Source organism: Phragmites australis, chromosome 14 (genome assembly GCF_958298935.1).
Source record: "Phragmites australis chromosome 14, lpPhrAust1.1, whole genome shotgun sequence".
In the NCBI taxonomy this organism is placed as follows: domain Eukaryota; kingdom Viridiplantae; phylum Streptophyta; class Magnoliopsida; order Poales; family Poaceae; genus Phragmites; species Phragmites australis.
The window spans coordinates 25727434-25750146 of NC_084934.1; the positions used below are offsets into that span (position 1 = coordinate 25727434).

General features: G+C 43.6%; 2 protein-coding genes across 2 annotated transcripts; one reads left to right on the top strand and one right to left on the bottom strand.

Annotated features, from left to right (window-relative positions):
* Window positions 1–10747: 10747 nt before the first annotated feature.
* On the top strand, window positions 10748–12931 carry LOC133890363 (uncharacterized). The gene is made up of 4 exons (XM_062330757.1): window positions 10748–11554; window positions 11650–11910; window positions 11996–12087; window positions 12163–12931. The coding sequence occupies exons 1-4, from the start codon at window positions 10748–10750 to the stop codon at window positions 12929–12931; spliced, it is 1929 nt and encodes a 642-aa protein (XP_062186741.1).
* Window positions 12932–19148: 6217 nt separating this feature from the next.
* LOC133891566 (transcription factor RSL2-like) lies at window positions 19149–20571 on the bottom strand. The gene is made up of 5 exons (XM_062332291.1): window positions 20084–20571; window positions 19792–19995; window positions 19610–19675; window positions 19425–19490; window positions 19149–19309 (listed from the first exon to the last, which is right to left on the bottom strand). The coding sequence occupies exons 1-5, from the start codon at window positions 20525–20527 to the stop codon at window positions 19226–19228; spliced, it is 864 nt and encodes a 287-aa protein (XP_062188275.1). The 5' UTR covers window positions 20528–20571; the 3' UTR covers window positions 19149–19225.
* Between the last annotated feature and the right edge of the window lie 2142 nt (window positions 20572–22713).

Here is a 22713-nt window from a genome sequence, read left to right on the forward strand (position 1 = left end):
TCCTAGGAAGGTAGTTCCTCTATTTTCTCCAAGTATTTTTGGTGTTTTTGATTTGCATTCTTAGTTCAAGGGTAGTTAGGGTTTAAGATTATGGTGATATTGATCTATGAAATATGTACGTTTTGGGTAGACCGGAGTTCATATATCGTGCTATGTATGTATAATAATGCACATGTATCATGTGAAATTTGTTGCATGCAGAGTGTAGGAAATTGAATCATATATGGTTAGACTTAATGTATATGAGCAATGCATGCTCTTCTATGTATATGAGTATATTTGAATTATTGTGATGAAATTGAATCATATTTAAATGGATAATGTGTAGGATTTGCATCCGTTATAGCAATGATATTTGTGTATACGTGTAATATTTGGATGGTTTGTGTAGATGGATCGGATTGTTCGCATGTTTTATGGTGGCACAGTTAATACAAATAGGGAGTTTGATAAGATGAGGGAGCAAGTGTTGAAATTTGGAAACCCTCCTTGCTTCGATGAAATTGTTGCTCGGGTTAGGTCAGTTATGAATGTTGATGTGGATGTATGTAATGTAACCGTACGGGGAAGGTTTGATGCCGGCCGGGGTGGTAAGGCTCACTATGTTGTTATAGAGTTGGCGTCTGAGAATGATTAGAAGTTGTACAAGGATTGTGTGAATGGTTCTCAAGTTTGTTGCGCGGAGTTGGTAGTTGATGTGGGTATTGGAGGAAGCTTGATGCCATCGATTCAAGATGTGCCAGCAGTATTAGCCAAGAAGTGAAACCTGTTGAGCATTTGACTTAGGAAATTCCCGGCATTGTCCCAGAGGTTGCTGGTGTCTTCAAACTCGCAGATGTTACTGTTCTAGAGGTATGTCGTGCCTCTGTTCAGGAAGTAGCTGCTGGTAGTTCCAATAACTTTGATTTTGCTGTGGTATGTAATGACTTCAACGATGGTTATTTTGAGGATGAGGAGGTCCAAGGAAATATCGAGGAAACACCAGTCTTTTCGTCGGAGAGTGAGGACGAAGATGAAGATGAAGAGGTAGAAGAAGTAGAACATGTGTCTGGTGTTGAGCAATGACACGTGGGTGATGAGGTGGGAGGAGAAGTGGGAGAGGATGAGGAGATGGTTAGGTGGGATGGAATTTACACGGAGCAAGAGATAAGGACACTGACACTGAAGACTGTACATGTGGATGTGTCTGAGGTGCCGGGCTACGAGGACATTTCATTGACCAAGAATGCTCTTTGTGATAATGGTTTAATGTCGACGGAGGAGGAATGAGACAGTGAGAAGGAGTTGATTAAGAAGGGGATGATATTTGATAGTCTTGATAAAGTGAAGTTTTAGTTCAGGGACTACTCAATGCGGCATCATAGGCCGTGCAACATGGTTCATTCTTATGCAAAGGAGAGGTACACTATCAAATGCCAGAGAGGTTGTGGATGGGGTGTATGAGTCTGTCGTATCCCAAGTGATGACTAATGATGGAAGATCACAAATGTGAAACAATCTCACACTTGCGGGTCTGCGAGGATCGAACAAGTGCACTCCTAGTGCACAGCGAGGTACCTTGGTCGGCGCATCGCCCCCATCATTTGGGTGGACCCGGACACGACTGTTGCCTCTCTAATTAAGTCTATAGGTTGGTTTACCAATTACCGCGTGTCTTATGGCAAGGCATGGAGAGCGAAGTAACATGACATGATATTACTATGGGGAGATTGGAAGGAGGCATACGCGAGGGTCCCTAGGATCTTGGATGCAATTTCACATTTTAACCCCGGGACTAAGTGTTTCATTTCATCTGGTGGCATGATGGGCAGCGATAGTGGTGTTATGAAGCCGGTCATGCAACATGTGTTTTGTTTCTTTCCTCAATGCGTGGAGGCCTTGAAGCATTGTCGGCCCGTGATTAGCGCCGACGCCACTTTCTTGATAAGAAAGTATAAGGGTGCACTGATGATAGTTGTTGGCATCGATGCGGAGGATCAGTTGGTGCCCCTAGCATTTGCGCTGACAGAGGGAGAGAGGAACAATAGTTGGTCTTGGTTCATGTACCTGGTTTGCCGTCATGTACTTAGAGCGGGGCACCAAGTATGTATGATATCGGATTGGCACTAGGGTCTCCTTAATGCATCTAGAGAACAAACGGAGGGTTATCCTCCTCTTGTGCACCGATGGTGCATGCGTCATTTTGTTGCAAACATTTGGAGAAGATAGAATAGCAAGGAGGTAATAAAGAAACTGAGGATACTTTGCAAGTTAAAGAGGAGAGATAGTTCAACAAAAAGCTTGTAGAATTAGAGAAGATCTTGAACGAGCCTGCGACAGAGTGGTTGAAGAGTGAAATACCTAATAAGTGCAAATGGACACTAGCGTATGATGACAGTGGTTGTAGATATGGAACAATGACCACAAATATCTCAGAGGTATTCAACAACATCCTTAAAGGCATTCGTGTAATGCCGGTATCTGCCATCGTGGAGTACACCTTCCACAAATGCAACTACTATTTTGTCGATCGGTGGAAGAAAGCATGTAGTGGACTTGATGCTGGTGAGGTGTGGAGAAAAGCTATCGCTAAGCACCTCACGAAGTAGGGGAAATATCTGCTACCCAAGAGGTGCAACTCTTTGATCCAAGGAGCTATGTTTACAGCGTTAGATCCGCATTTTGGATTAGCGTTGGGGTTGAGAGCTTCGGCGACATGATCTGTAGAGTAGACTTAACTACAACGAAGTGCACGTGCAGGACCCCGCAATTGTTGCATGTCCCGTGCTCTCATGTTGTCACATCATGCCAGATGAGAAGAGTGGACCACACATCTCCCGACTACTTGACCACAGTGTATTCTAAGAGAATGACTCTAAAGACTTGGGAGTCCACCTTCGAGCATTTACTTGATTCTTCGCAATGGCCTGATTACAATGGTGATGAATATGTGCCAGATTGTGGTCTACTGAAACAAAAAGTAGGGGGGGAGGAAGAGAAAACGTCTCCGGAACGAGATGGATAATTGCAATAATGGTTATGGTGATGATATGTATGGAGTTGACGACTTTGATGAGGCGTCTATTAAAATACGTTGCTCCATATACCACTGGTTTGGCCACCGGATGGAACAACACAAGGAGGGCCCGAAGAATCAACCAATTCATAGGAAAAATGGGACTTCTAGAAGGGGAGCAGTAAATCACAGTTTGGTATAGGTGAACTATTCGATATTGTTTTTTTGTTCCATGTCAAAAAATTTATATATGTCGTCAATTATATTATTTTTGTTAGTTATCTAACGACTGTGTCACGATTCATATTGCAGGATGATGGCGCACCCTGATTACCTGCTCCTTGAGACGTTTTACGACAGGGAGCATCGAGCACACCTCATGATCGACAACAACGAGGTATGATTTGTTCGTAATTATTACATATAATTGATAAGTAACATGTAGGTGTAAATAACAATTTCAATTTACATTGTTTCTTTCAGGTGTTGAAACCCCTTTGGATACGCACTCATAGTCCTCTTATGTGGGATGAGAGGTACGCCCCATACATTGGGCGCGTAGGCTTCTTGCCGTTGGCAAGGTTGGTCACGACGGGATTGCTGATGTTCGACAACGCAACGCTGACTGCACTAGTGGACCGCTGGAGGTCAGAGACACACACCTTCCACCTCCCTTGCGGCGAGCTCAAGGTCACACTACAGGATGTGGCCATGATTCTCAGGCTAGCAGTGGACGGGCGGTCTGCTAGATGACGAGACATGGTGGAGGAGCTCCTTGGTAGTAGGCCACCTAATCCAGAGCAGGACTCAAATGTGGAGCTAGCACCAGGTGGTCCTTCTTCCCAGCCATCTGCTGGCCATGCGGCTGTTTCGACCCAGCAGACTCTGGTGGACTATGGTACCTAGACCCGCAGTCGCAGTGGTAGTGTTGCGCGCACACCATCATGCACTAGGTCAAGATCTGCCTCTACCTCCGTTGAAACATCTGCACATGGGAACCCTCTGAGAGCGAGAAAGATAGCTCAGAGGGTGTGTCGTACGGGACCGATGTGATGGGGAGCTCACAGCTCGCAGGCGCTCCTCCACCGACATAGCCTTCATAGCAGCTGCGGCGTCCATGTGACAGGACCGACATTGGAAGTGCCAATGTCCTTCTGACCAACCTGGGCCGTGAAAGGAGAAAGAAGAAGCCATACACATCAGGGGTTTGAGTTATGATCAATGTGTGCGATGCTTGACACTTTAGTCTAGTCGTGTTGCTTGTGGTGTTGAACAATTTCACACGTGTGATGCTTTTGTGTGGATTATATGTATTAGGCGCAATGTGTTGTTTTTAACAATTTCATGGTGTTGAACAAATTCTACTTAAGAACCAGCTATGGGTTGCTTGTTTCAATGCTTAGACTGCGCGTTCAGTTGTGATGTAATATTGTTTGTCATGATATGGTACATCCGCACTTAAATCGATGTATTTTCTAGTTTGTAAGGTGCGTTAGATAGTATGCGAACTTTGGTTCGGAGATTTTTTTTTGGAAGGTTCACTATATGGAGATACAAGCAGTCCTCCCGGCCATAAGATGCAATTTTGAAACCTTTGAATTATACTGCAAACACGGTGCGCCTATAGCCGTGGTTTGTCACGCCAACTAGAATGGCGTGACTGGAAACGTGGTCACGCCAACTATCCTAGCGTGACTATGTATAGGCTTCTAAGTAGCATACAGGCTTGTCACGCCAATTATCCTGGCGTGACTTGGCGTGACTGACACTAGTGTCGCGCCAGCCTGTTTCAATTTGCAGGGGCCCCTGGGATCGAGGCGGGAGGCAAAATGGCCGGCGTGACGTGATGTTAGATCATGCCAAGAGCCCTAGCGTGACACAGTTTCACCCTATCAGTTGCATCATATCAGTAGTATCAACATAAGAGGGGCAATGTTTATGTTGGAGGTTGAAATTTATTGCAAAAATTAGCCAATTTCTAAGCCCTCATTAGTTTAACTCTAACTGTGTTTAAATATTACAAGATCAGTGCATAAAATATATCAAATCAATTATGTCTAAATACAAAATGTGTTTTGTTGTTATATTTTCGTCTTGCCCAAGTCACAAAACATGAACTAAAAGTACCTATATGACTCATAGAGTACAAACGATGATGATTACACAGATAGTTCATATGGTTCACACAGATAAATATTCCAAATAGACAAATAAAGCAGACCATATAATTCACATAGTACAATCGACGATGATTACACATAAAGTTCACAAATAGTTCACATAGTACAATCTAACCATATACCCATCAAACTGATCCCTCGTGCTAATCGTCTAATCCATCAAAGAGCAACTCATCATCATTAACATCATCATCATCTGAGATAATCATGGGCAAATTAGCTATAAGAGCCTTCATTGTCTCCATTTGCACAGTCGTAGCCGTTGCCTCTTGACCCTCCATGGCTGTCCTCTTGACCCTTTTCCCCTTCACTTGATCCTCTTCCTCCTCTATCCATTTATCATCGGGATCGTACAATAAATCCCGAAAGTTACAAGTAGCATCATGGTGCTGCATTTAAATTCATGATACAAGTTACATGACATCTAATTCTACCTTATTCAAATTGTAAACAAGCAACCAAACCCAGTTTTTACCTTTGTCATTCCTTCACAACGGAAGTAAGGAGATCCCCAAAAGGTTCACAAAGCACGCTTCACTTCTCATAGTTGCACAATGAAGGATCTTCTACACGTTGTTTCCTCAATTTCAACTTATCTTTATGCGTCAGTTTTTATGGATTTGGTGGAGGAGGAACCCAATGAACAAACTTGTCATATGGCTTCGGATACTGAATAAACCGTTTCACCTTCAGGATCCTTGAGTCATACATCTCAGACCCATCAATCCATTGAAAGAAGTAGCATATCTCCCACTTATGCAAAATATTAAAACATCATGTCAACAAAAATAATGCCATATGCTTCTACTCTAACCCATAACAAATATACACTCACACGATAATCCCCACGCAAGTAGTAAGCGTGACCAGCAGTATCTTCATGTAGCGACTGAAGGACCACAACAGGCTTACCACAGTCACAGGTCGACACGGGGAGGGCGGGAGGAACGGGGGCATCTTTGCAACTAACATCGAGATACTTCTTACCGATATGTGCCCACTTTTTCTTACATCATAAATTGGAAGTCATACCGTACAACTGCATAAATACAAATCTATTATGAATTTAACATGCACCAAATACTATTACAATCAATACTACCAAATCCTATGCACTACACCTTCAACGGTCAATTTCGCACCACTACCTACAAGAGTAAAATAGTTCACGTACAAGAATAATAAACATACTATATTAAGCATTGAACAACAACAAACAACCAATAGTTAATCAAAAAAAATAAAAAATTTCATCACCTAATCTCCAAACCTAGGTTGCCCGAAACCATCTAAAAGTACGGAGAAAATCGAAATTGAATGAATAGGAATGGAGTATTTACATTTACTGAGCAATCTCTCGTGAAATCTCCTTTGATTTTGGTTCGAAATCAATGGATTTGATTATGGATTTAGATTAGAGTGAGGGATAGAGAGAGAGAGCAAGGTTCTCGTGAGGAGGAAGAGGACCGGTGGGAGGGCGACCCTTTGTATCCAGCTTAGTCACGTCAAAGGTGTTGAGTCACGCCAAGACCCATGACGTGACTCAGGCCTGCCATGTTGGCGCGACGCGTGGTACGGCGTTGAGCGGGCGCCAGCGTGGCTCCTTGGGTCACGCCAATCTTCTTGGCGTGACCAAGGCAAGAGTCACTCCAAATTCTTTAGTGTGATAAAATGAGCTACTTCGTGGAATATTAGATTCATACTTGTTATTATTAAAATATTAGTTTAAAATAGGCTAATAAAATTCCTATGATATATTCATTCTCTTCCTTTTTTAAATTCTCGTTAGTATGCACAGATGGCATTGGCCTGACAGTGTCATGTTATGGAATTATAATATTTCGTTGTAATATTCAATCATCAGCCTGCTGAATGTGCTGATTAAGTAAGGTTGCTTCTGAAACAAGTCTACACTGCCTTTGCAGCTAGAGCCGAAAAGCTAGCAGTCATGGGATAGGGATACACCTGCGTGATCAAGGGTCGGCAAGGTTGTGCCGGCTGCTGCTTGCATAACCACCGTGGGCCTGGGCCGCAGAACAATGGAAAGGCATCCATGATGAAATCTTTATGTACGAAAAACAGATGGATGCCAAGTGGTGACAACGAAGAGGAAAGGAGAAAGATTAGACATATATAAATACCTGAAACAACATAGATAGGAGAAAAGAAAAGTGGCGCCAGAGCTATTCCTGTTCTGCACTTTCGTGCAGATAAAAGGGAGAACTTTTTCGTGGCTACACACCACGTTGCAACCATTATGATCTCTAATAGTTAGGCCCTGTCTAGAGCCTACTCCGGCAATTTTAGCCCAATTCTCACCGGATTTTAGACCATTGGATCATCTTCCTGTGTTTAGATCCAACAGCTGTCCACTTTCTTCTCCTCTGGTCTTCTTCTTCCTTCCCTGACCTCCTCTCGATCTCTCCCACCGTCGGCGAGCTCGTCCCCGCCCCATCCTCCTGCCGCATCTTCGGTGGCTCTTCGCCACCGGATCCGCCTCCGCCGCCCGCTCCCTCGCTAACCTCTCTCACTTTAACGCTCCCGCCGCCGACCCTCCCCACTAAGCATCCTCTACCACCCCGATCGACGGCGCCCTCACCGCAGCGCCCACCAACTGCCTCCACCGCCAGATCGGCCTCCCTCCCCAACAACTCCTTCTTAGCTTGGGAACCACAAAACCCCAGATCCCTAACCCCAACCCTGACTCGTCGGAGTAACTCGTTGTTGTTGGAGAAGAAGGAATGGAGAACCATAAAACCCCATATCCCTAACCCTAACTCACTGAGAAACTAAGTGAAGAAGTATCTTAGTTTGCATGTGATGAGATATTGATAACAGTTGATGTGTCTTGAACTTGGTTATCATGTGTTTGTGGATGTTTATTCTTGTTCATGTCTAACTCGAGTTGGTGGCATTTGGAATTGGTGAATTCTTTTTTGTACGCAGAAAAATTACACACACCGGAAGTTCCAGTGTGAACATCGGATGTTCCGGTGTTCACTGGAGGCTCCGGTGTGGGCAGTGTGTACTCACCAGACTATTTCTTGCAGAGAGTAATTCTTCGAGCGAAATTGGAGATCAATGCACCAGAAGGTCTAGTGAGTATGGTGGCTACATTGGAGGGTAGCATCGGAGTATTTTCAATATTGAAGCAGAAATGAAAGCAAACACCAGATAGCCCGGTGATGGACTTTGAGAGTGTCGGAGTATTTTCTGCAGATAGGAGATTTTTAGCGACAAGTTTGATTATGTACGCTGGATAGTTCGATGCTGAGATTGTGAACACCGGAGAATGCACCGGACCTTTTCTTGCAGAGAGCAAAAATTTTCTGGAACAGATAGTGTTACACTTACCGGATGGTCTGGTATTCAAGAGTAGAATACACCGGAACATCCGGTGTTCATGTTTCTTGCAGGATGTGCTTTGAGTTGAAGTTTTTTTATTTAATGCTAACCTAGAGATGTTTTAGAGTGTGGAGAAATGTGTTCGCTTATTTCAAGGTGTGCAGGTGACGGATGCAACTTGGCGGTCGACGGCGGGTGATTGGGGCTAAGCGAGTGCTTGGTGCTGGACGATCAAGGTGGGCCGGATGGAGTTAAGGGTGATCCTACCTGTACACATGAAGTTCAAGCAAAGCATAAAACATAGGATGAATATGGCATGTTGACAAAGTTAAACAAATGAGATGTCGGTGCAAATGACAAAGCGGCCCAAGGGATCAAGAGTGGGAGAGATTTGCTGATGGTCAAGATCGCAAGATGGAGGACATGCGTCATCATCGGAGTGCTTGCTTCAGGTGGAAGCAAGTGGCGGCTAGTCACGCTTTGAGAAGTGTGCTAGGGTTTCATAGTTTGGCATCAAAACCGTGGTAGGACTAAAGGAGTACGTGGCACCATCGTGAAGCTTGCGTCGATGCGAAGCTAATTCATAAAGGCATCTCGGCCGTCCGATAAATGGAGAAGAAAATGGACTAAAATGCTCTCAGTGGTAGGTAGAAAGTGTATTACAAGAGAAGGATATTTTGGGAAAAAGCTAAGAAACTTGGTGTCAAGTTTTCTAAACCTATAAATAGATGGGTAAGGCTACGAGAGGGTGAACTAAGCCATTTGAGCCCCTTGTGCCATCCATATAAGAGTATTGTGCTAGAGTTTTAGTAGAGAGGATGATGAGTGCTTAGCCTATGTAATAGGTGGGAGTTTTAAGAGTAAAATCTTTGTAATCCGTCTAAAATAGGGCTGACCTCTTTGAGTAATGAAGTTTATTTTGTTTTATATGCTTGAATTCTCCTCCTTATAGTTTCATTCTCTTGGTTCCCTTACCTTGTGTGTAAGTTTTTACTTTCTGGTTTTGATTTTGGTTTTAATTTTTGGGCTAAAATTTCAGCACCTTGTGATGTAATTCTTCTTGTTGCTAGAGCCATGAAATTCACATACACACGATTATGTGATGGGATCTTGAATTCTCTTGCCATTAGACAATCAATTTGGAGAGTTTTGTTACTCGGTGTTCATATTTTCTTGTTTATTTGCTAGTTGTGATCTTTCGAGTGCTAAGACACATGGATTGGTCTTAAATGAAACCTATGATTCATATATCAGCCGTGAAGTCGTGTTGCTTCGATTTTTTCTTGTTAAAACTTCTCTTGATTTTTACTTCTGTTTGAATTTTGAGGTGCGTTGGGTGATCAAAATAGGAGAAAGCCATCGATTTCAAAAAAAATTGTTGATGCACCTATTTATCCCCTATAATCGTCAATCTTGTTCCTATACTCAACATTGCCGAAGAAGAAGGAAGGGGCCGGTCTCAGCTCAAATCTTGAAACACATCGGACGGTGCAGAATTCGAGTGTTAGAGGGGAGAGAAATGCCCGAGTAGATTTGAGGAATCTCGAAAAGTTAAGCGTGATTATGATCTTTAAAAGTTAAGCGTGATTATGATCTCTGGATACCTTAAACAAAGATTAGATCTCTGGAGGTAAAAGATGATACTTTTTCGAGAGAAAAAAATGATACTAATACACAGGTAAGTTCAAGGTTAGTCTACTGTCCTACCAAATGGATAGATGTTCGCTCAACAAGGGAAAAATACTTCAAGACCGATGGGGCCTAATTAAACAAAATTTGGCCGAAATACGGCCCATAAAGTGGCAACTCCGGCATAATGAGGGCTTACCAGCTTAGAGACTTGGTTAGAACCGCTCAATGGCCCATCTACGCATGGCCTCACATGTTGTTGAGCTTTTGTCTCGCAAAAAGGCGTAAGCAAGTAAATAGATGTAAATATATAAACGATAAATAAATATTGTTTGCTCGATCTGTATTTAAAAATTACGATTATTTCTTCCATCCCACCAATTTACATCTACTATTTACCGTTTGCACCAAAGAATTCCTAAGCCAGACAGTTGGAGAGAGTTTGAGATCATCCCGGCCCCGCCCCCGCCCCCGCCCAACCGCCGTTCAAATCCACACCGCGTCACCCGCCACAAAATACGCCAGCTCCTGCCCTCCTCTCCTCTTCACCATCGAACATCTCGCACCGGCTTTCTCTCTCCTCTCCCATCCTCCGCGAATGGCGCCGCCGACGCCGGTGTCATCGAGGCCGTCGCCGCACAGGCCGGCGCTTCGGCCGGGCAGCTTGCAGCGCCTGCTCCGCCAGCCGGACCCCTCCGATGACGACGACTCAGCACCCACACCGCGCTCGCGCTCGCGCGCCCACGTCCTGCTCCAGGTCACAAACATCACGCCGGCGCTCTCCGGCGCCGACCCCTTCTCGGGCCACCACGGCTTCTACCTCCGCCTCTCCGACTCGTCCCGCTCCTGCTACGTCTCCCTCCACGCCGACCACGACGACCTCATCCTCGCCAACGGCCTCCACATCGGTCAGGTCATCGAGGTCGAGCGCCTCGAGCCGTCCGTCCCGGCGCCCGTGCTCCGAGGGTTCCGCGTCCTCCCCGGGCGGTACCCCTGCGTCCGGCAGCAGGACTCCGGCGACGACGAGGTCAAGGAGGTCGTCTCCGAGCGCCCGCGCCGGCCGTCGCCGACGCCCCCGCTGCCAGAGAGGAGGGCACGGCAGGTGGGATCCCCCGCCGCGATCGGCCACCACCACAGGTCACGGTCGATAACGAATCTGTCCGAGGCGGGCTCGCCGGCGTCGGCGGCGGCGAAGAGGAGGGAGAGAGAGCGAAGGGGCTTGGACTCCCCAAGAAATCTGAGGAAGATCAGCGTCCCGTCCGTCGACGGCAACAGCAGCGACGACGATGACGAGTCGGACGTGTCGTCGTCGTACTCGTCGTTGTCCACCGCGAGGAAGAACTGGGATTTCACCGGGAGCATCAAGGACGTGAGACCCGTCTTTCCCCGGAGACGTAGCAACAGTGTAAAGCCATTCCCTGCAGCTCAGAAAAGTGCTTTAATTCGCCAAAGTGTGAGGAAATTAAGCAAGTCCTGTGAATTTTGTTGTACCGTGTGCAGGTTTCTCCAGGTAAATCCGGCCCAAATCCCATTGCGCACCAGAACGACGCAACGAACGATCCTCTGGAGTCCGTGAGGAGGAAGGCCGAGAAGGCGTTCAAGGTGCTCTCCAAGAGGAACAACCACGCGTCTAGCAAGACGCCGAGAGAGAGCCCGTGTGCTGCGGCGACGCTGCAGAGCGCTTCGTCGAGCGGCATCAAGTGGTGCGAGAACAATGTGATGTGGAGCTCACTCTCTTCAAGCTTGGTGAGGCACGGGAAGGTACACTAGTAAACTGCATGCCATTCTTCTCTTTTGTTATCTGCTTGATGATAAGAGCGTTTGATCATTTTTATTTTCATGGCAGGAAGCAGTGAAGCAGAGAGACATGGCGCTTCAAGCTGTGCTCGATGGATTGCTAGAAGCATCTGCCATTGAGAAGTTGATAAAATGCCTGAGGTAACACTGAAAGATTGTGCTTTCTTGATGTGAATTATGATAAACACATTGTGAGAAAATTCTCTCCTTTTTCAGCATATACTCTGAACTACAATCTGACAAGGACGACGACCCGAACGAGCTCATCGACAGGTTCTTGCGGTTCTCTCAAGATCTGGATCATGCTATCTTTATTGCTCAGTCACAGAACAGGCTTAGACAAGCAAAAGCATGCTGTTCCAATTCAACATCCTCAGCCTCGGCGAAAGCTGCCACGAAGTCTGCATTGGACAGGAAGCAATCTGCCATCTCATGGATCAGAGCAGCCATTGAAGCAGATCTCTCACCTTTCTCTAGCCACACAAGAGCCACCTCTGAATCTGCAAAGGCATCAGTGGCCGAAGCGAAGCCTGTATGCCCACTGTTCTGTTCCAAGCCAAAGTGCAACTGCAATAGTAGGCCCTCGAAGAGAACTTCTGATGCATCCACTGAAGGAAGCAATCTGAATGCAGCCATGGACCTGGCTATCGCAATGCGGTCGGACTGCAATGGATGGTTCCTCAAGTACATCGACAAGTTCTTGGATGACATTGAGAGCGAGACCGACTACGCGACGAGTGAATCCAAGGTTGCAGGCCTTCTTCAGCAGCTGAAGAAGGTGGATGACTGGCTCAACCGTGTCGTGCGGCATGAGAGGATGTTTTCGATCGACAGAAGCAACAAGGACAGTGTACTTTCTGAGGAAGAAGAGAGTGATGCATGCGAGAGAGTACGGAGGAAGATATATGGAGCACTTTTAAGACATGTACAATATGCTGCAATGGCGCTGGAGAGTATAAACAGTGTAACTGATGAAGAAAAATAGCTGTAGCCACACAAAAATGAGCAAATAAGAGGTTACTGTGTAGCACATTATGTCCAACTGTTAAATGTTGGATGTGCTTGAATAATATTGTTGCAAAATTATGGCACTGCTAAATTAAATGTCGATCGCTGTGAAAACGTAGAAACCAGATAACTGAAAATTCTGGACGTCCGAGCGATAGGTGATCAATATGGATTTCCTGCGTCTGAACCAAACACGAGATAAACTCGATCGAGTCCGACCGACCGACCGACCAGTCCGTTTCGGTTACGCACCGGGCGACCTCGATATATGAACCGACTGACGCATGCAGCGCCCTGCACGGCTGCACCCGCCAAGTTTTAGCCACCGGCCGGCGATGGCGTCGGCGCTCGTACGGGACGAGCGAGCAATGCTCATCGATCCCCTTGCCGTTGCCAACGACGGCGTGCCACCCACGGACGTCCCGACTGCTGGAGATCGACGAAGAGGACTTACCTGAAGGCTTCCTCGAGCTCTTTCCTGCTGTCTTCTTCGTCGGAGACACTTTCACGTGACTTCTTTCACTTCAAGGCCAATCACTACTCCGAGCTCGATATTCGAATAGAAGCTTCCTTGGAGTTGGCCAATCTTCTAGAAAGTTTTCTCACGCCGAGGTGAGACTTCTCCTACTATTTTCCTGTCGTTCTCAAGCTCCAACCAGTCCCTATTTCATTTAGACCTGAGCTTTATCCTAGCCATAGACTTCATCCATGAGGTTCTCGAGTTTGACCCTGTGCATGTTGCCCAAATCACTTAAGAAATGCTTTCCCTAGTCTTGTAGAGTATTTTGGTGCCCTTCATGGTCGAAGGCATCACCGGAGCCTTCACCGGTGACCTTGCCGAGGTGTCATCGACCAGGCCCAGCGGTCTGACTACTGTTATGGTCGGTCTAACCGCCAGGTTGTGTCTAGTCTAATCAAACTTCCAATCAAACTCCATAGACAGGAGTCAAACCGCCACTATGGCCGATCTGACTGCCAGGCCTACTCAGTACCGTTTTCTTCTCTGTTCGACTCCCACAGTCTGATTGCCGCCTGGACCGATCTAATCGCCAGTTACTCATTACCATGTGACCTTAGGTTGTCCCATGCGAGGTTTAAACCTTTGTTAACCCAATCTCTTAGGCGTTATTTTGCAAATGCTTTTGTAACATATCACATTTCATCTCATTCACGATCATGCATCATAAGCATACATTTTCGTTCGTTTGTTTGTTCATTCGGTGCGTTCTTAAATTGTTTAGAGAGTGATGTGTCGATGGTTCAAATGGTCGAGGCCAACACTGAACCAGAACTATACGTGAGCGAAGTGCCGGAGCAACAAGATAAGCATCTAAGCATATTTCACCTTTTACTTTGGATCTTGTAGTGTCTAATTTGATAAGTTATCACTTTATGTATGTTGCGCATGTTAGCAAGTCAATGTCAGAATTTGTGGATCGAACCTATGTTGATGTATTGTTCCTACCTTGAATTATTGATGACCCTATCCTTGTAATCTGAGTATAACAACATTGATGTCTAACTTAAAAGTTATCCGAAATGCTTAGCAATGCATATATCAACGATATAAATCAAGCGGTAGTTTGACCATCATTCTTGAGCTATAGGGCTTAATTATTGTTTCACAATAAAATAAAGTTGTGATGGATGAGTTGTGACAATGAGATGAGATATGGACGATGCTAGAGGTAGGTCGAGAGAGGAACCTGAATGTCATAGACTGTTTGTATCGATTAAGCACGGTCATTGTTTACCGTTGGCTTAAGCACTATTTATACTTCCACATATTCAATAAATGTACAAATGAGCCGATTATCATACGCTATGCTAACGCTCAACTTGTGACCCTATGACACGTAAGAGAAAAAGAATGACGAGAAGCAAAGTGGGGGGAGCTGATGGTGTCCGGGACAAGCTTGCGGTAACCTCGATGCCATAGGAGCATGTGCAAGTGGGTAGTTTCGGGTATAAGAAAGGTTATCTCAGGAGGGCCAAGAGGATGGATCCGAGTCGTATGGGTAAAGATATACCCCAATGCAGTGTGTAAGATCAGTTTAAATTGTCACACTTTTGGTTATGATCATGCTTATATCCATCCACATCAATCGTATAGTTTTGATGTTGGGATGTATGTAGTATGTTGGGAAGTAGTTATTGTTGGTTATGTTGAGAGGAGTATGATCAGTTGACATATATGTTATGGTTATGATCTCATGATAGGAGGAAACAAGTTGTTAAGATGTGTAGATGCTGACATTTTTGAGTTGACAAATGGCTTTTGCGAATAAATTCATTTAATCTTGTGGCCGATTCCTTGCTACGCATCCCCAAATACATGATCATTGGAGTTGGGTTATTATATGTACCAAATATGGAATAAATCTTACGAGTACCTTCGTACTCACCTTGCTTTTGTTGAGTTTTATAGGTGAGGAAGAAGTAGTGTACGGTTACTTCATGTCCACCGACGTTGGTGATGGGCAAGAGTAATATGGACTACTCATGTTGTGTTTGGTAGTGTCTGAGGGAAAATAGCACCACCTATCTTTTACTATTTATAAACTTTATTTCTACTACATAATAACTCTAACTGGCTAGGAGATAAACTGTTGTATCACTCTTAGCGTTCGTTGTTCTGTAAATTATTGAACTTGTAATAACTTAAAGACTTGTAATATATTTATATTACTCGCTCTTTATTATGTCTTGATGTGATGAAGCATGTTGTAAAGGCATGTGCTTTGATCTTGGTGCGCATAAAACACATGCCGGGACTACCGAAATTGGATTTTGGTTAATCGTTGCTGGTCACGATCATTGTGGTGAGATGCGGGTTAGCCTATGGCATGTCAAAAGACGGACGTGTGTTATCTCTCATCTTATTAAATGATCGTTTTGATGATTAATCTGAATACAATTTGGACTGTTCCTCACAGCAAACAAACATCAAAACCCCACGTTCAAGAATGTGGCGGGTGTTGATGTCCACTAAATGGGAATTGAAATACCCACTGATCACCGTTCAATCCCTCAAAAGGACGGGCGCGTTGGATCATACACCTATTCTCCTAAATACTGGTGACCCAGCCCTCAAAGGGATCACAGACCTTTTGAGCTTGAGCTGGAATGGCTGGCTCGTGAAGGGTTTGTAGATCGGATAAAGGAGGTATGGAATCGACCGTCTAAAGGACAAACACACATGAAAAAATGGACAACCAAACTTAGCTCTAAGAGATGGCATCTCAGAGGTTAGGGTGCACACACTAGTTGTACATATAAATAAAAAACTTTTGGAGATAATCGATGAACTCAACAAAGCATCTGAGATGTGAACCTTAACTGAATTTGAGATTAACCTAAAAATCAAGCTAATGAAAAATTGGTCAACTACTCTGTAAAGAGGAGACAAAATGGCACCAAAGAGCCAAGGTCAACCATCTTCTCCAGGAAGATAGTAATACACTCTCCTTTCACATGATTGCAAATGGCAAATATAGAAAATATTGTATCTTCTGTCTGGACAAGATGAAGGAAAAATTGAGGGCAAATCACAATTAAAGAATACAGAATAAATACTACAAAGAATTATTTGGACCACCTAAGACTAATCATTTCTCCAAGAGGGAATCATGGACTAAAGACATCACTCATATAACCGATATCGAAAATGACATACTCATAGCCCCTTTCACAGGAAAGAAAGTACATGACGCTATTTTCCAAATGCAACACAATAAAGCTCCTGATCTTGATGGTTTCCTGCAAGAAGAATTTTAACATGTGTTTTGAGACATTATCAAGGATGACTTGATGATAATGCTCCATGAACTGCACTCTAGAAACCTTCCACTACATAGTCTCAACTTCGGGGTGATTACTCTCCTACCAAAAGTTAAAGAAGCATGTCACATTCAGCAATATAGGCCAATTTGCCTACTTAATATTAGCTTCAAAATTTTCACAAAGGTAGCCACCAATCGCATAAACAACATTGTGGATCGTTTAATATGACCCACACAAATGGCTTTTATGCATGGTCGGAACATTCTGGAAGGGGTATTCATTTTACATGAAACTATACATGAACTCCACCAAAAAAAATGAATGGGGTCCTACTCCAAATAGATTTTAAGAAGGCACATGACAAAGTCAAGTTGCCTTTTCTACTAAAATTCCTTTAGATGAAAGGTTTCTCACCTAAATGGTGCTTATAGGTGGACCAATTCATCAAGGGGGGAGTGTAGCGATCAAAGTCAATGATTGTATCGATCCATACTTCCAAACTAAAAAAGGATTATGTTAGGGGGACCCACTCTCTCTAATTTTGTTTAACATTATCGCGAACATGTTAGCTATCTTGATCAAGAGAGCCAAAAGCACTATTCAGATTGGGGGATAGTTCCACACCTTGTACATGATGATCTATCTATTCTCTAATATACTGATGATACAATTCTCTTCATTGAACATGGTCTAAAAAATACCAAAAACATGATGCTTTTGCTCTACACTTTCAAGCAGCTCTCTCGTATGAAGATCAACTTTCACAAGAGCAAATTATTCTATTTTGGTGAGGCGCTGGATAATGCGGATCAATATGCGGAATTATTTGTATGTGCCAAGGGTGAACTACCCTTGCGCTACCTGGGAATTCTAATCCACTATCGTAAACTTCATAATTCGGATTGGAAAGGAGTAGAAGAACAGTTCAAGAAGAGGTTGAGTAGTTAGATGGGCAAGTATCTTTATACGAGCAGTAGACTTGTCCTTCTTAACTCAGTTCTCAGTAGCCTACTGGCATACATGATGTCTTTCTTCCTAATTCTATGAAGGATACTTAAAAGACTGTACTGCTTTTATTCTAGATTCTACTCGCAAAGTGATAGTCATAAGAAAATGCATCACCTGCGAAATGGAGTGTCTTATGCAAACCTAAAGCTCAAAGTTGCTTAGGGATACAACACCTCTATGTACAAAATAACTCTTTACTATATAAATGATATATAAATGACTCTATAAATTATTGACCAAAGAGGGGATTCGGCAGAACCTCTTACAAAAAAATGTCTTGGATCAAAAACCCTATCACAAGTCAGCTGGAAACCATGTGATTCTCATTTCTGGGTAGGATTGATGAAGGTGACGCAACATCTATTCCGCTTTGGTACATTCAATATTAGAGATGGATCACAAATAAGATTCCAGGAAGATATCTAGATGGGAAATTCACCCTTGAGCGATCAATATCCATGCTTGTACAATATAGCACGAACCAAACAAGACATTATTGCCAATATGTTACAATCTTACCCACCGAATATGTCATTTAGGCGGGATCTTATCGGCCCAAAATTGATAGCATGGAATGATATGCTTCCTCGTCTTATCAATATCACTCTAATACTAGAGCCAGATGAATTTCACTGGAATTTGAATAAATTCAAAAAATTCTCGGTGAATTCGCTTTACCGAGAACTTATACATAGTACCCAAAATAAATAGGCAACTATGAAAACTAAAAGTACCTTTAAAAATAAAAATTTTCCTATGGTACCTACATAAAGGTATACTACTAACAATTGATAATCTAATCAAAATACAATGACAAAGTAGTCAGAAGTGTTGCTTTTATTAAAAAATAAGATGATTAAGCACCTCTTTTTTTATTATTGTTTTACGATATCTGCATGGTTTATCATTCAAGTAGCTTTGAGCCTTTAACCATTGCATAGTGATTCAAATATGTTTGGAAACTGACTTCATGGTCTTAGTAAACACTGAAAAGCCAAAGTAATGGTAGCAACAGTAGATTTTTGAACTCTCATTTGCAGATTATCTATACATGTACACGCTGACTCCGTACGTGGGTTGTGCTATAGCGGCAGGAGCATCGGGATAGTGTGGCATCGGAGTGTACTCTTTTGATGCGGGCGGCCAGGGACTTCTTTATCCGGTTTGGATGGCAGGCTAGGCTTCGGATTGATGCCCCTCACTAGACCACGAGTTGGATCATTACTCTTTGAATACTCTCTGGTTTTATGTTTTTGCTGCTTTTTTCTTTCTCTTTTTTTTGGCTATGTGCATCTAAGCTATACAAAAGTCGGGAATAAGCACTTTTAAATTTGTGTCATCTTGATGTAAAGATAAGAGTCAATAAAATTTCCTTCATAAAAAAAGTATGATACATGGGACTATATGGACCAGAATCAATTGATTCCTATGCAATACAGTGTTAGCACCATAGGTCCGGAGAGATTTACTTTTGCAGATATTAGATGTTGAGACCAACATTGCTGATGTTAATTCCATTGTACATGATTGGGGCATACATCCACATGTCGTCAGAGCTCAACAACTGCACATAATTGTTTGAAACAAAGTTAGTGAAGTCCCTTTTTGCAGTATATATCACATTTATTTGGTTATTATACATCTTTAGTTTGATTGCATGGATATGTAGATGTACCCACCTTAATCTGAAGCTGCAAAAATTTGACATACTGTGCTGCTTCCTCGAGCATCGTACTAATGTCAACCTGTCAGATCATATTTAGCCAAGTTAGACAAGATTTTGTATTTACCAAAAAACATAACGAAATATATGGAACAGAAATCAATTTATTGCAGATAAATAGAGTTCCTATGAGGAACTTACTTTTGTTCCATTGGGAACCAAGTTCTGCAAAATTCTCAGTCTTTCATTGATCCTCTCTCTCCTCTTCTGCAGAATTCACATGTGCACCAATCAAAATTCAGATACAAGCCCCTGAGTCACTTTGGAACTTGTTTTTGTTCCGTATAACTTTAGGAAAAATCTTCTGGTTTTTTTGTATTTACCCTTGCATAGAGACTCTGAGGATCAGTTGCTGCTCCACGGCTGGCCCTGGTGCCCGTCTTCTTCGAGCTTGAGTTCGCATTGCCTTCCAAATTTCCCTCCTCGGAGGTGCAACTGCTTGAGCTTTGCGTATCGACATAAGCGCTGCCGCCTTCGTCGTCGCCGGTAGAATTCTTTTTGCCAGCCTTCTTGCTCTTCTTTGATGCCTGCATAGTATAAGAACTATTATAAGAATGTAAAGAAAACATTACAACTGAACTGGTCATTGATCCATAACTATTTCTGGGTGCATACCTTCGTGGCAGAACTAGACTTCCTCTTGTTAGTGGCCGGTGTATCGTTGGCTGCTTCTTCCTCTCTGACTGATGAATGGTTGCCATGTGCATGGCTCAGATCCTCACTATAGTATGGGATGGCGCAATGCGACTCGAAGTCGGTAGGTGGGAACGGATCCATAACCGGAAACTCAAAGCTCTCATAATTCTGAGCTGGATCAGGGAAAGTGGTAACACTAGAACTATGACCAGGTTGGGGCCAGCATTGTGGAGGGACGTCATAGTTCAGACAGCCAGAAGAGGAGTTGGAGTCGGTGTCGAGGCTAGGCAAGAACAGAGCTGCCATTGCCTCCATGGACTCATCCACGTGCTCGTACGTGAAGCAGTGATCATGAGCTCCAAGAAACGGTGCCATCATGTCGACTTCTATCGATGGCGCAGACGAAGTGTAGCGACTCTCCATTTCGGTAATGTGGGAGGCCTCAAGGCAGGGAAAGACAACAGCTTAGAGAAATGTTGCTGCTACAATGCCTGAGTGCTCCTGCCGTGTGTCTGCAGAGGGTTTTTGTAGGGTGCAGCTGGCCCCCATTGTTGACCAAGGATGATAGCTTCACAATCAGCACAAAATTGTCTGGCTTTTGGCAAATAAAAAGTTATCTCCAGAGTCAACCCAGTGAGGATGATTTTAAGTTGTTACTGCCGGATTCTTGATCTTGATACAGGCAGGATAATTAAAACCGCATGCTCCGCGATAGTACGAAGGTATTGTTTATCTTCGCCGCGAGAATGGTATGCTGAAATTTTTATCTTGGGGACGAGATTGGCTTGGCCATTCACGCAAATACTCATTACTCATCATATAGATCGTGGGGAGGGGTGGCGAGCTGAAGTGAGAGGTGGAAGGCAGGAGAGATAATGTGAATTAAGTTATTGTGTCTGTTATTAAGATGAGGTATCAGTAGATAACAGTTCATGCCTGTGTGAACTTGTGCTTCCCATGGAGGTTGCAGAAACAATTGTTCCCATTTCCAGCAACTTGAAGAGCTGCCAGATCCCCAAAATGGGGAGAAAAACAGATTCCATTGCGCAGAACTGCTGGGGCGACACAAATTTCTGTCTGCAGTTTTGCTATTGTAAAATGCATGTGGGTTCAATTATAACTTCAAGTTGTCATCGATTGTGGCAAATTGTTTCTATTCGTAATTAGGTTATTGTCAGATTTGGTCAGTGGTGACTAATCTTGTACTATGTCCTCCACAGCACCAATTAAATATAGGCGTAAGTGTTCCTTCTCTGTTTTGCCAATGCTAACTAATTTTCAGGAAGCACACGCTTACTCTCTCTAATTCCAGTCAAAGGGGTTGCATCGGTTCCAGGCAATATTGTTGGAATATAATCATTCTTAGCAATTTAATATATGTACTCAGTTTTCGAATAGCCAAACACTACAATTGGCATCAATTGTATGATCTACTGTCTGGTCATTGTACACCTATTTTTACTAGAGCCTGCAGTTGACATGTTGTGTACTTGAGAATATTTCGAGTACTCTGTTCTTTGCAAATAATTAGCAGAATTCAACTTGAATCGCCCACTTATTTGATTGACATCATACTTTGTTAAAGAAACTTATCATTAGCACAATTTGTTGTACTTAAATTCCAGTTTAGTTGCCCTACTTGTCTTGGTATAGATCTTATCGTGAGAAAGTGAAGTTATTCTCAGGAGGTGTTTCTTGGAGTTGTATTGTGTATAGTCATTTTTCTCGTTCGGGGGCGGTGTACTGTTTGTTTGAGTTTAACTTTTTTTTTAATATAGTAAGCAAATCTACTGCCTGTTTGTTTAAAAAAAGAATAAGTAATTTTGATTTTTTTTTCATGTACTTCTATAGTTAGGCATCAAATCATGTGTATTTGTTTTTGTTTTGCTCGTTGTACACCCTTTCTAACTGGAGCTCTGGAATTGATTTGGTGTGCACTTTATAACCTTAAGCTCACAAGATTATGTACCATGTGTTTTTCTTTAATAGTATTGTGTACTTTGCAATACTCTGCAACAATCAATTAACTTGAACCGCCACTTACATAAAAAAAAACTCGACCAACCTAGGAGAAACTAGGCATCATTAAAGCTATTCAAATGGCTCGTGCCTATTGGGTCAGCCCGAGACTCAACACTGTAGACATGGTTCAGGCACAACACGATGCCACGAGTCGTGCTTGGACCGAGCGCGTGACATGACATGGCCCGGCTGAGCCAGGCCGGCACATGCACAGCCCAGCCCAGTCGGCACGGGCACGACACGGACAACACGCCTAGGCCCGTCAGGCACGTGGCCCGGCTCGGCACGGTACGGCACGGCACGACCCACCAAAATCCATTGTGCGTGGGGTCAGCCTGGCGGGGCACGATTGGCACGAGTGGACCGGCTGGGCACGTGGAGGCACGATCGGGTTAACGTGTTGAATAGGTATTGCTCGTTAATCCACTAACCCATTTATATTGAATTTTGTAGTTGTTTTGTGACTGTTTGGACTCTAAAAAATTTATTTTTTTTGCAAAAATCACCATTTTTTAGCTATAAATAGAGAACCACCATACCCTTTCATTTAATACCAGCAACAATATTTTCTCTCTTATTTTCTCCTC

Excerpts from the sequence above, each read along its gene's own strand:
- LOC133890363 (XM_062330757.1), top strand. The coding sequence starts at position 10,748 with ATGGCGCCGCCGACGCCGGTGTCATCGAGGCCGTCGCCGCACAGGCCG. Across the intron at positions 11,555-11,649 it reads CCCGGAGACGTAGCAACAGT|GTTTCTCCAGGTAAATCCGG; the intron begins GTAAAGCCATTC and ends TACCGTGTGCAG. Across the intron at positions 11,911-11,995 it reads GCTTGGTGAGGCACGGGAAG|GAAGCAGTGAAGCAGAGAGA; the intron begins GTACACTAGTAA and ends TTTTCATGGCAG.
- LOC133891566 (XM_062332291.1), bottom strand. The coding sequence starts at position 20,527 with ATGGAGAGTCGCTACACTTCGTCTGCGCCATCGATAGAAGTCGACATG. Across the intron at positions 19,676-19,791 it reads CTCAGAGTCTCTATGCAAGG|AAGAGGAGAGAGAGGATCAA; the intron begins GTAAATACAAAA and ends TGAATTCTGCAG. Across the intron at positions 19,310-19,424 it reads TTTTGCAGCTTCAGATTAAG|TTGTTGAGCTCTGACGACAT; the intron begins GTGGGTACATCT and ends AATTATGTGCAG.